The sequence below is a fragment of the Pseudopodoces humilis genome, chromosome 4 (genome assembly GCF_049639895.1).
Source record: "Pseudopodoces humilis isolate 2021_Gansu_Grassland_sample_001 chromosome 4, ASM4963989v1, whole genome shotgun sequence".
In the NCBI taxonomy this organism is placed as follows: Eukaryota; Metazoa; Chordata; class Aves; order Passeriformes; family Paridae; genus Pseudopodoces; species Pseudopodoces humilis.
This window is the reverse complement of record NC_142203.1, coordinates 3,834,724-3,847,929: the sequence shown is the minus strand read 5'-3', so window position 1 is coordinate 3,847,929 and position 13,206 is coordinate 3,834,724. Positions and strand designations below refer to the sequence as shown.

The 13,206-nt window shown below is 42.6% G+C and overlaps 1 protein-coding gene across 1 annotated transcript; it reads left to right on the top strand.

The window, feature by feature from the left end:
- Positions 1–907: 907 nt before the first annotated feature.
- PHAX (phosphorylated adaptor for RNA export) lies at positions 908–10,670 on the top strand. Its single transcript, XM_005532226.3, has 5 exons — positions 908–1,027; positions 4,052–4,671; positions 6,044–6,164; positions 7,946–8,029; positions 8,829–10,670. Exons 1-5 carry the CDS (start codon positions 932–934, stop codon positions 9,096–9,098), a joined length of 1,191 nt encoding a protein of 396 aa, XP_005532283.1. The 5' UTR covers positions 908–931; the 3' UTR covers positions 9,099–10,670.
- The last annotated feature ends 2,536 nt before the right edge of the window (positions 10,671–13,206 follow it).

The window sequence follows — 13,206 nt, the reverse complement described above, 5'->3', positions numbered from 1 at the left end:
TATCGACTCTGCTGTTTTATTCTTGTTAAAATGTACCTAACCAGCAGCTGGTATATGCTGAAGAATTATGAGGCATCTGCTTGGATTTGTTTTTTTTTTTTCTCCATCAGTAATTAATGATACCTCGAGCACTGGCATTACCGTACAATAATACCATCAGCTTAAAGCTTGTTAGTTCCCAGATGTCCTTGAGTAGGGGGATGCTCTTTGTTCTACTAATACAGAACCACAGAAAGGCTGGGGCTGGAAGGGATCTCTGGAGCTCTTCCAGTCCAACCTCCTGCCCAGGCTGGGTCACCAGGCGGCACAGGAATACACCCAGGTGGGTTTAGGGTGTTTCCAGAGCGGGATGCTCCACAACCTTCCTGGGAAGCTGTTCTGGAGCTCTGCCTATCCATGGAATGAAGTTCTTGTGTTTTAGTTTATGACCACTGCTCCTCGTCCTGTCACCCTCAGGAACTGCCTTGAAGATACTTATACACATTAATCAATTCCTCCATAGCCTTGCCTTCTCCACACCCTTATTTACTACACCCTTAAAGCTTCTTAGTTCCGGCATGTCCCTGACTAGAGGATGCATCTGCTGCCTGTGCCACTGACGAGAAGGAACCTCCTTTCTCGCCCACCAGGCTTGAAAGCACACCGGGATTTCACCCCAAAGAACGCTCGGCTCAAGGCAAGCTCGCCGCATCCCCTTCAACACCAACTCATCCCCATCAACACAACGTTTGTGCCGAGCATCCCACGGTCCCACCAGCCGCCGGGGGCTCGCTGTAAGGCCGATAGCACCCTCATTCCTTCCACCTCGAGGCACTTCGACGGGGCTAGAGCCGAGCAGGCGGAGCCGCGGCCGGGCCGGCCCCGCAGCATCCCCGCCCCGGACGGACGCGCTGACCCGCCCCGCCGCCGCGCTCCGCCCTTCCGCCGGGACATGGCGCAGGAGCTGCGGGGCATGGACGGCGAAGTGGAGGACGGCGAGCTCTCCGGCTCCGACTCGGACATGCCCGGCGCCGGCTCCCCCGGGCAGGTGAGGGTGGGCAGCGGCTGGAGCGCCGGGCCGGGGGCTGCGGGACGGGCAGGCCGCGGATGCCGCGTCTGAGGGACTTTTCTCGGCGTGGGGCGCTCCTTCCCAGGCCGGTGGCTTCTCCCGGGGCTTGGTGGCTCTCCTTTCTGTGGTGGCTCTCCTTTCTGTGGTGGCTCTCCTTTCTGTGGGGGGTCTCCCTTCTGTGGTGGGGCTCCTTTCTGTGGTGGCCCCCCTTTCTGTGGTGGCCCTCCTTTCTGTGGTGGCTCTCCTTTCTGTGGTGCCTCCCCCTGCCCCGGTGCCTCTCCGTGCCCCGGTACCGCCGGGGCTGCCCCGGGGAGCCGCTGCCGCGTGGCGCGGGCGGGAACAATGGGGACAGTGGCGACAATGGGCACGAGCCGCTGGGTGACCGCGCGAGAGAGCCCCGAGCGCTGCCAGCCCCAGGGCCCCGCGTCTCTCCGTGTGCGGACAGAGATGCCGGCGCCGTCCCCGTGTCTCTCTGTGTCTCATTGTGTGTCCCCCCCGCCACCAGCCCCAGGTCCCCGGCACAGGGAGCAGCTGGAGCTGCTGGAGCCGGCCCAGAGGAGGCTCCAGGATGAGCAGAGGGACGGAGCAGCTCTGCTGCCAGGAAAGGCTGCCACAGCTGCCATTGCTCAGCCCGGACAGGAGAAGCTTTGGCCTCGGCTCCCTGGGGCCTCGCAGGGCCCGAAGGAGCCGCAGGAAAGGTGGAGAGAGACAATTGCCAAGGGCTGCAGGGCCAGGAGCCAGGGAATGGCTGCCAGTGGCAGAGGGCAGGGCTGGATGGGATCTTGGGCAGGAATTGTTCCCTGGCAGGGTGGGCAGGCCCTGGCACAGGGTGCCCAGAGCAGCTGGGGCTGCCCCTGGATCCCTGGCAGTGCCCAAGGCCAGGCTGGACATTGGGGCTGGGAGCTCCTGGGACACTGGGAGCTGGCCCTGCCGGGGCTGGGGTGGCACTTTGGGGTCCCTGACTCGATCTTCTCGAGTGTGGCCCGGCTAGCTCAGTGATGAGGTTTCTCTTCACTCGAGTTTCGAGCCAGCATATGTTTGTGGGGTTCACTGATTTTCTTCAAGAATCCAAGTCTATAGAGCGAGTAAAGAAATCAGGGGGGGACTCTCTCTCTGGTTTGCATTCCACAGTTTATTTCTGTGAAGGGGAATCCAAAGGACGAGAGACAAAGGATTTGGGGTCTGGGGGGGTCTCTTTTAACAGGGTTTCTCGGAGGGAGGGAACATCAGAGAGGGAACCAATTATTTTTCTCAGTTAGTACATCTTACAAACTTTCTACAAATCAAGGTTACACACGCCAAGATAAGAAATAACAGACACCAACTTCTTCAAATGCCCACAAAGGTGTGGGAGTATTCTATACAGAGGGGCAGAGGGGGAGAGAGGGGGGGCCTGGTTTCCTGGCAACACAGGGGGGAAAGAAAGGGAAGGCAAGGTAAGCATGCCCTCTCAGCTTCCATAGTTTAGAGGCATTCTGGGACAGGAAAAAGTTACAAACTTCCGTGTTGGAAAGAAGAGTTCTCTTCTCCCAACCCCGTGCTTTCCTGGGCTAAAGAAACTTCAAGCAGCTGGAAATGCCAGCGGGGTCCTCTCTTTACTCTATCCGGCCTCTCGCCGTGGGGCTGAGGAGAGAAACTTCAGTAACCATGGGAACTTGACGCCAGGTAAACAGGAGAAAGAGAAGCTTGGGGTGGGGGGAGAATCACAACTAAAAGATGGGAAAAGATACATTTCAGGCTATCAATTACAACAGGTCCCTTCCAACCCAAACCGTCCTGGGGTTCTCTGAGGTTATGAGGAGTTTGTACTGAGAGTATGAGGTACTCACAGTGGTGTACAGACAGGAAAAGATTTCAAACTAAGCTCAATGTGAGATGCTGTACGTATAACAAATTTTATTTTCTCTGGTTATTTTGACCTTTGCAATATAGTTGTGAGAAATGAAGCTCAAAGTAAGTGTTTTACAGAAATGTTCAGTCTTTCTGTCTTTTTTTTAATTTATGCTGGTTTTGGGGTTTTTGCATTACACATGAAGTTAAAGGTTTGTATTTCATAACATGGTAAGTTGAATACTTCTCTTTTCTGTTTGCTGTTTGGAGAAAAAAGAAACGGCGCCTGTGTTGACAAAACCAGTAAGGCTAAAGAAAGAATTTTCATTTCACCTGGAAGTGAAAGAAGATATCTTATTTTGAAAGATCATGGGACAGCATATAGTATTATATAATATATATATAATATATATAATATATATATTATATATAATATATATATAATATAATATATATAATTATATATATAATATAATATATAATGATAAAAAATCAGGGAATAACTGGAATTATGAGTAAAAGCATTTTTCAAGTATTTGTTATATCAGTGGAATGATTTTTTGGTGGGGGGTGTTTGTTCTAATTAATAAGTTAATCCATGGTGTCTTGGTTTAAAGGAGGAAAAATGCGTGCTTCTGTAAAGGTTCTGCTGGTCATGCTGTCCTAACTGAGCTGGGATCACAGATCACTGCAGTCTGAGCACCATCTCAGTTTTGTGTGTTTGGTTTTGGGTTTTATTTTTGGTCATTTGGTCTTCTCACTTGAAACTCCAGAGAGATTATTAACTTCTCTGCTGTTAGACAAACTTCTGTCTTAGGTGCATTGCTGTGTTCTGGTATTTTACTGTCCTTTGAGCTGCTGTAGGAGTGTGTCTTTGTCCGGTTTGTGCATATTCTCCGCTTTTCCAGTCCTGTCATCATTTTTACTCAGAAAATTTTGCCTTAAGGAGAAAAGCAACTCCTGGCATGTTTCTGTGTCAGCCATGCTCTTTTTCATGTTTGTGCACTCAAAATACAGGAATTTCAAAGGATGCCTCTGTGCTGTAGCCTAAGAGATGCTCGTGGAGGACTGCATGGCCACAAGGGTCACAGTTACGTATTTTAGCTAATCGACAACTTGATATTTCTTCTGATTTTCACAAATAATGGGGTTTGATTCACTTTTTAATTGCAGAAGCCGCATGCTGGCAGTGATTCCTGCAGGCCTTTCCAGAGCAGCCTCTCATCCTGTGCTCCCAGCATTCCTTACAGGACCACCAAGAGCGTGGACTCCAGCGAGGAGAGCGGCTCCGACTCTGATGATGACAGCTGCCTGTGGAAGCAGAAGAGGCAGAAGCGCTTCAACTTCTCCCCTGCCAAACCTGAGCCCTTCCAGCTCAGCCAGAGTCACCAAAAACAGACTGCTCTGCGTGGCAAGAAGGTCAACAACATCTGGGGCGCGGTGCTCCAGGAGCAGAACCAGGATGCGGTGGCGACTGAGCTTGGGATTCTGGGCATGGATGGTTCAATTGACAGGAGCAGGCAGTCTGAGACTTACAACTACCTGCTGGCTAAAAAGCTGATGAAGGAAGCCCAGCAGAAGGAGGCAGAGACTTTGGATAGGGAGCTGGATGAGTACATGCAGGATGACAAGAAGATGTTGCCGGCAGAGGAGGAAAACGGGCAGGGCTTCCTCAAACGGAAGCGGCCTGTGAGAGACAGACTGGGGGAAAGGCAAGAGATGAAATACAAGGGAAGGTATGAGATAACAGAGGAAGATTCAGAGGAAAAAGTGGCAGATGAAATTGCTTATCGGTACGTTTAAAAATGGTGCATCTTCACTAAGTACTGGAGATTGATAGAAAGAAGGGTGGGGAAAAGCTCCCCTGCTGCTAAATAACATGTCACACCAGATCACAGAAAGCATTTCCAAAATCCTGGGATAAAAATGCATCACTGTGGCTGCTGATTGTGTAGAAACATCCAAATAATATTGCCTGTTTCTTTGAATTTTTATGTTTTTATTTACAGAGTCACCAGGGTAGTTTGTTATTTGAGAACAGGGCAAGAAAAAATAAGGCTTCTCATTATCCAGATTTTGTAGCAGCTTTTTTTGGGAAATACCCCATGGTTGTTTGGAGTTTGACACCAATGCACACGTGCTGTGGTCACCACAAAAATGTGTTTAAAGTTCTAAACCTTTGAAACTGTAGATAACTCAGGACAGTGCAGTGTTTTGGATCAAGTCAAACTGCCACACTCCTCTTTCAGTGGTGCAAGGGAAGAAAATTATGTGAAATAGGGAACAAGACTTAGAAGATTTACTGACAGTTAGCTTGACATTTAAATAAAACCTGGGTTTATTGGTCATAGTTTTTTGTGTATGTGTGGTATTACTTCAGAATTTGGCAATACTACAGCAATTAGTTATTAATGCTGTTAATAGTTCTGGGTAGTTCTTCATTTATTAATTTGAAAATTTCAAGCATATTTCTTGCAAAAAATCTACCTTTTTCTTATACAGAGCTTCACTGAAATAGAGCAGAAGCATCTTTTTTATAATTTTTCCTAATTGTAGCAGTGGTATTACATTTACCACTAATTATTATTAATAATACTAATTATTATTAGTAGTGTACAGTGGCACTGCCCTGTATCAATAGGGCTCTGGTTATAGTGTAATTTTTGTTGTTTAGTTTTCTTTTAATAGATTATCATAGATCAGTCAGTAAACTGATTTCTTCTTTGTTATGTAGGTTTGACTTAAATAGCACATGATACGGGGGAGCTTTTATACTTCCTGTTTTCTCCAGTTGCTGATTTAACTGTAAAAAGTTAATTTTAACCATTAAATGCACAAGAAGCTTTTATACTTTGATTTCAGAGGTTTATGCATGTCTTTGCAGTTTTATATTTGGTTTGATATTCTACACATCAATAGAAGAAAAATAACTACTCAAGGCATTTTCATTGAAACAAGTTTTAAAAATACATGCTTCAGGGAAAAAAACATCCCTCAGAAGCTCACTGTTTTGAAATCTGATTCAGTAAACCATTTAAACACATTTCAACGTGCAGACTCTTCAGCACAAAATGAATTATTCATTGTGGAAGTTCCACAGTCAGTTATACTCCAGAAATTATCTGACAATAAATGTGCCTTTCCTTTTTTCCCCGCTTTGAACAGACTTTGTGAGCCAAAGAAAGACTTAATTGCTCGAGTAGTGAAGATAATTGGGAAGAGAAAAGCCATCGAGCTGCTGATGGAAACAGCTGAAGTGGAGCAGAATGGTGGACTGTTCATCGTGGTAAGGAAAATGTCATCCTGTGGGTTTGCCAGGGATGGGGAGGGCAACACAGCTTTTTACTTGCAGAATATTCACACAGTGCTGTTGCAAGTCTCTTGTGCTGGACTTGTTCTCCTGCAGTTTTATGGCCTTTCCTTGCCATGAGACCCTCCCCTAACAAACACTCGTGTAACATTCCAGCAGGATTTGAGCAAACAGGAAGGTAAATGAACCTGGGGATTACCCAGGTTCTTGTGCTGAGGTTGGTGCCTGACTTGCAGGGGTAACGTTGTGTCTGTTACTGTGGCTCTCCTTGGAATCTTTCCCTCACAGACTTGAGGCCTAAGAATTCTCAAGCTTGAATGAAAACCAGCATTTCCAATATCCTATTTGCAGAATAACTCCCAAAAGGAAAACTGTTGGCTTTATTAGGGAACCACTGGATTGTGTATCAGCAGAGCATAACTGAGCACTGATTTCTGTTATAAATAGTGGTAAAAACACCCTGTACTCCATGTTAGGTTATCAATTTCCTGGTGTGTTTTTGCTGTTGTTAAATAATGAACCTCAGTGCAAAAAACACAGTGGGTAAGAAAAGCTGTGGATGAGGAAAAAAAGTGGGTGAGAACCAGGAAATACTTTCACTTGATTACAATTTTTAAGTTCCATCACTTGGAAGTAGAGAGGAGGCAAAGAACAAGTAGAGGGGCACAGTCTAAAAAAATAAAAATCAAATAAATTTAAAAAACCAACCAACCAAAGAGCTCCCCCCCCAATAAAAAAAAACCCACTTCCCTTCTTCAAAAAAGAAAAGGCAATAAATTCCAGCTAGCTAGTTGTGTTAGAAGCATTCTCTTGTCTTGAAAGTTAAATTTAAGTGTTTAACAGAGATGAAGGGACACAGCTCCTGGTGGCACAGGTTGCTTTAGAAGCAGATTAGAGTACACTCTTTGAAAGCAGATCACAAAAGACATCATGAAATAAAGGTGATAAAGAGATGTTCACATGTGCTGTTTCAAAAACCTACATAAAACCTGCCCATCCCTGTTCTTGGAATTTTTAGATTATATAGTACATTATGTAGCAGGAAAGTATGACATTTTGCACCAGTGTCATCCAGATTTTACTGTAGTAAAAGTAGTGTTTTATACTGCAAATTTTAATTGAATAATAGTATGATAATTAGCACTTGTAATTTACAGAGGTTTCAAAGCTGAGCCCGTTCCGTGCACTGCAGTTGCTGTACTGAAAACTGCTGGGTTTAACATGTGGGGAGGAATTTTTAAAGTACTGCTTGTGTTTCCTATGCCTTCAACAGAAATGTAAAATCCTGTAGATAACAACAGACAAGTTGTAGCATTTCTGAGCACAATTATTAATAAAACCCCTGAGATGAACACAGTTTTATTAAATTTGTTTTAGACATCTTAGGAATTCTCTGAGTGTTTAACCTAGTGCAGAACTCATTGCAGATAGCTGTGAGAGTAGTTAGAATATTATTCATATTTTGTTTCTTCACTACCAAAGTCAGGTTTAATGTGTAGTTTTAACAATTTAGCATTATGTTCTAAAGGATTTTTTTTTGTAACTTTGTGATTTTCCCGTCCAGATTTAGCAGGCTGATTGTTGACCTTCACATGACTAATTCAGTCACAAATGAGGCATAGCCAGGGTTATTTTCATGTGGTATTTGAAACACCAGAACTTAAATTAGCTTTATTCTGTCTCAGCACTGAGTGTTGCCTTAGAGGCTATTTTTTTGTCAACATTTACCATTAAGCTTGCTCTCTCTCCCTATTAAGAATGGCACCAGGAGAAGAACACCTGGGGGCGTTTATTTAAACCTGCTGAAGAACACACCGAGCATCAAAGAAGAACAAATCAAGGTAAAAATGTCAGGAGTTCAGATGTACATTCTCCTTTGGGTTTTTTCTCCCTACTAGAAATGTCACGACTGAAACTCTAACAAATGTAACTGTGTATTCCATTGAAACCAGACTTTCACATTCGAAAGACAAGCAAAAAATAAAACACTCAAAAATTGCTGAATTGTCATAAACTCTAAGCAGAGAGAACTCACTTTTGCATGCTGCCAGTCACAAAAACCTGTTGAGGAAGATGAGGTCGTAGAGTCTGGCAGAGGTAAATGTTAGATTTTCCTAATTCATGTATTTGTATTTTTTACAGCAAAGTTGTCCATATTGTGTTTCCCCATGAAGGGTTTGTGTCATTGTGCATGGATTGAATGCAGGCCTCTCAGTAGAATATTTTTGTCCTGTATAGCTCCAGCTGTGGCACCAGGCAGAGAATTGTGAATGAATTCTTCATTAAATTCCTTCAAACAATTTGATTAATTTCTCATTAAATTGTTCGTTTGGAGGGGAAAAAAAAAGAAACAGGAAAATAAAACCCAAACATCCTTCCATAGCTTACACTGGTCAGAAAAAATTGTTAAAAGTTGCAAGACTGATCACTTTTCACTATTAGAGAAGAAATTTACAGAAGAAATTTTCTGTTCTCTTCCTTAAGTGCAGTCTTTCTCACACTTCTGCTCTCAATAACAAGTAATTTAGGTAAATATTGACAAGCATTTGTAATATTTGTTTCTTTTATTACTTCACATTTTCTTTAGGAAATACCAGTAAAATGAATATGTCAACATTTTTGTTGTTATTTTCTCTCAAGGAAATATTCTATCTGGAAAACCAAAAGGAGTATGAAAACAAAAAAGCTGCCAAGAAGAGGAGGATACAAGTTCTGGGCAAGAAGATGAAAAAGGCCATCAAGGGGCTGAACCTGCAGGAATATGATGATGCATCTCGTGAGACTTTTGCCAGTGACACAAATGAGGCTCTGGCTTCCCTGGATGACCTGCAGGAGGGGCACCACGAGGCGAAGATGGAGCCTGAGGATACTATTGAAATTGATAATCCCCACGATTTAGAGATTTTTTAGTTACTGATATTCTTGGTAACAGAGTCTCTAAGAAAACATGTTAAATGAGCCTTTCTTTTAATCCCGTGGCTTCTTGTTTTCGAAGCATGGGGAATGCTTGATGCTGAAGAACAGGAGGTAATTTTTAGCTAAACTTAACAGCATGAAAGACTTAACTGTCCTGTTACTTGTTTGCTGAGTCCTCAGAAACTCTTAAGATTTTTATAGGTAACAGCTCTGTGTCACATTAGGAAGTGTTTTTAGTCACATGTTAGGTTTAGGAGTTAAGGCTATGTTTTAACCAAACACTTCTCATTTAATTTGCTGAAGCACACAAAAGTCAACAGGTGAGCAATGCTCTTTACTACAGATGAACAGAAAAAACAGTGTAAATTTAGTCTTGATAAAAAAGATCATATATTCTTGATGTGGCAGTGTATTGACAAAAACAGCAGTATTTATAGGATTAAGACCTGTGAAAACAGATTGGTTTGTGAAATAAACTTAATTTTAGTGGTGAGTGACCTTCGAATAACAACTTTGTAAATAAGCAGTATTGAGCAATATATGTTTCAGATTTCTGCAGTAGTTTTATTCTTTGTATCCAATGGTGACTTGAGCTTCCTATCTGTTCTATCTAAACATTTTCCATTATTAGAAACACACCTAAGTTCCATGGATCTTTTTGTTTGCAGACAAATCGAACTGAAAACCTTCAGAATAGTGAGATTTTACTAAGCTGTGTTCCCATCAAGGGTCTGTAGACTGTATGTGCAGATATAAACCCTTTACCCTGCAGTTCTTGTTTTTGTCCTCCTGTGTGCAATGAGATAATGTGCAGCTTGCAGAAGATCTGGAGTTTTTCTGTGCTGACTCTTGCAGGGGATATTTTTTTATTATTAACTTGATGCTGAAAATAGTTGTGTAGTTTGTTAGTTCGGCCAAAAGCAATTTTTATGTCGAATATTGTTTTTAATATAGCTGAATAACATGTGCAGCACGGATATGCAAGTTATTTTGTCACTAATAAGTTGTGGCTTTTTTTTGTGAGTAGACACTATTGATCCAAACTTTTGTGCATAAATTTTTTTCACCTTTGAGTCCTTGAGTTTCAGAAGGAAAGTGTGTCACTAAAACACATTGTCAGTTTATAAGACTGAGCAACTCAGTACTGCCAAGAGCTGGCATTGAAAGGACTGCAGCATTTGGAGAAATGCTTCTTACACATAACAGCACATTCCATTACCTGCCTTACTAAACCTGGATTTTGACTTTTCTGCTTTTTTTCTGTTCATGTGTCAGAGCTCTTAATTGTTAAAAAGTTACTCATCAGATGTGCAGCATGCCTTTGCTGGTAGTAGTTGCTCGTGCTGAAATAATAAAATCTCATACTTTTTCATTAACTTTCCTAACCAGTGATGGCCAGAGTAAACCAGTAACTTCCTAAAGGGAACAGAATTTTGTGCTGTTTAATTGCTTTGGGACTGTACCATTTCATCCTGGTTTTGGGAACTGCTTGGGGATATGTCTTAACTGTTTTCTGGATAGAATCAGCAAATTGTAACGTTGGTTTAAGCAATTTTTTTATTGTTATGTAATTCGCACTGTGTATTTTTTAATGTTAATATTTTTAACCTTGATTTCCCAGGCAAGGGGTACTGAAATGGTGTGTAAAGTGTTGTCGTTAACAAAAGGTCAACGGGCATCAAGCTGTTGGGGAGGGCAGTGAGGATGGGGAGGGTTCTGGAGGGGGGGTCTGGGGGTTGAAGGTCTTTTCAACTGGAGGAGACTGAGGGGAGACTGACTGGGGTCTTCAAAATCCTCAGGAGGGGAAGAGGAGGGGCAGGCACTGCTCTCTTCGCTCTGGTGACCAGTGACAGAACCCCAGGGAATGGCCTGAAGCTGGGTCAGGGTTTTCAGGTTTAGGCTGGATATCAGGAAAGGGTTCTTCCCCCAGAGGGTGGCTGAGCACTGGAACAGCTTCCCCAGGGCAGCGGTGACAACACCAAACCTGACAGAGCTCAGGGAGTGTTTGGATACTGCTTTCATTTATGCAGATGGCTAATGTAGGGCCAGGAGCTGGAGTTGAGACAGGTTTTCTCTCTCAGCTCCTGCTTAATCACCTTCAGTCTGTCCTGGGCTTATCCTTGTGCAGGGAGCAGCCCTGCCTGTCTTTTGTCTGGGAGCAGATCTATCTGTTTAGATTTTGGTAGCTGATATTCTGCAGACAAAAATGCTAGCAACATGGGTTGGGGTTTGAGCTCTTTGAGTTAATCTGATGAGCAGGTATGGTTGACTCATTATATTTGCTGCAAATAAAGAATCTACTGCTGGCACAAACATCACCCTCCATCCCATAAACCATAGCATAATGAGCCATCTCTATTATACCCAAAGAAGATGCTGAAAAAATGAGGGAAATGTGTTTTGTTCTGAAAACACAAAGCTTATTTATAACCAAAGACCTTTTGCTACCTTGCATCCAGAGTTCCAACTGATAAACAACAATTTTTGGTACCACTGGAAAAAATAACTAATGATTCAGTTTTGCTGCAGATCTTGAAAGCATCATTTGAAGTATAATTGCAGTTTTACAGATTCTATATCCCTTTCCAAGTAGATGATCTCATTAAGGTGTTCTTAGGCCCTCTGGGCTTATTAACAGGTGTTTGCCAGAATTCTCAAGCAAGCGTGGAATGACGCAGTTCAAGGCATAAAGGCGATGGGGAAAGGAGATGACTGTATTAATTTTGATATTTTCTGTTACAGAGAAAGTGGATTCCTTGTATTTTTTCAGAGTAAAGGTGAAGGGGCAGACTGAGTAATAAAGACAATTCTTCAGTGTTTTTTTTAAGTTCCAGGTGTTTATCAGTCAAAAACATCAGTATGAGTGCTCATTTTGGTAGACTGAGTAATAAAGACAGTTCTTGAGGTTTTTAAATTCCAAAAAATTTTTTATCAGTCATTAAACTTCAGGATGACAATGCTCATTACTTATCCACTTAACTTAGACCATTCTATGACTGACAAGTCTGTCAGAGGCAATATTTAAAAAAAAAATGTTTATTTCAATGTACAGAGGAGAACTCATGGCTCCAGTGAACATCAGCTTCTTTAGTGCCCCATTCCTGTTCCTAATTCTTACTGGTCAGCAACACCTCAGAGATCCAAGCCTTTTTCTGAAGCACTCTAGGTCTTCAGTGGGTCTGGGAATATCCATCCAGTCTTGGAGCTCTGGCATCACAGTTTGTTTAAGGGATTCAGGAATGTGGCAGAGACAATGACTGCAATTTCCAGGCACCACCTCTTGGATTCAGTGGGCAGCTATGGCCTTTTGGTGATTTTGAACCTCATGCATCCCATCTTATTTGTCACCTGCCAGACCTGAGAACCAGACCTTTGTTCTTGCAGAACAAAGTTTTATTTTAAAATTACATATTTGAAGGTTTCTTGTCTCCCCATCTGCAATGCTGATAGATGCCACTTTTTCAGAGCTGTGGGAGGAACAGTCAGCTGTTTATGTTTAATGTTGCCCAGCCAAATGCATTTCTAGACTCACAAACATCTGGACCCAAATACTGACAAAAATGAGGAATGTGTATCTGAAGGGAGACTACACACACAATTTAGCTGTTCTAGACATCTTTCAGGTTGTTGGGTTCTTGTTTCTTTTGCTTGACCAGAAAGATTTATTTAGTTATTTAAAGAAACAAAACAAATTTTGTATCATTAAATACATGCAGAAAAAAAAAATGTTTTCTATCTTGAAAACTTTTTCCCAAATAGAATGTGTTATCAATTGAAAACTTACTAGTGATTCAATATATCAGCATTCTTAAGACAAGAATCCCTTTGAAAGATATTCTCATTTTTCTGCAGTAGTTCCACTTTTTTAGTTTGCCATCTAAATATTTCATTTGTTCTATTGACGATTAATGGTGTTTGGATTTTGGTTTTTTCCCCCCAATGGACAATACAGCTATTTACAGTAATTATTTTACATTTGATGTTTAGTTACCATTGATGTTTTTTCTACTGACACCCTTTCAGCCACTGAAATATCTTCATTCAATATGCAGAACTGGGGGAAATAGATCCTGGAAGAGCATTCTGCCTTGGAGCATCAGGA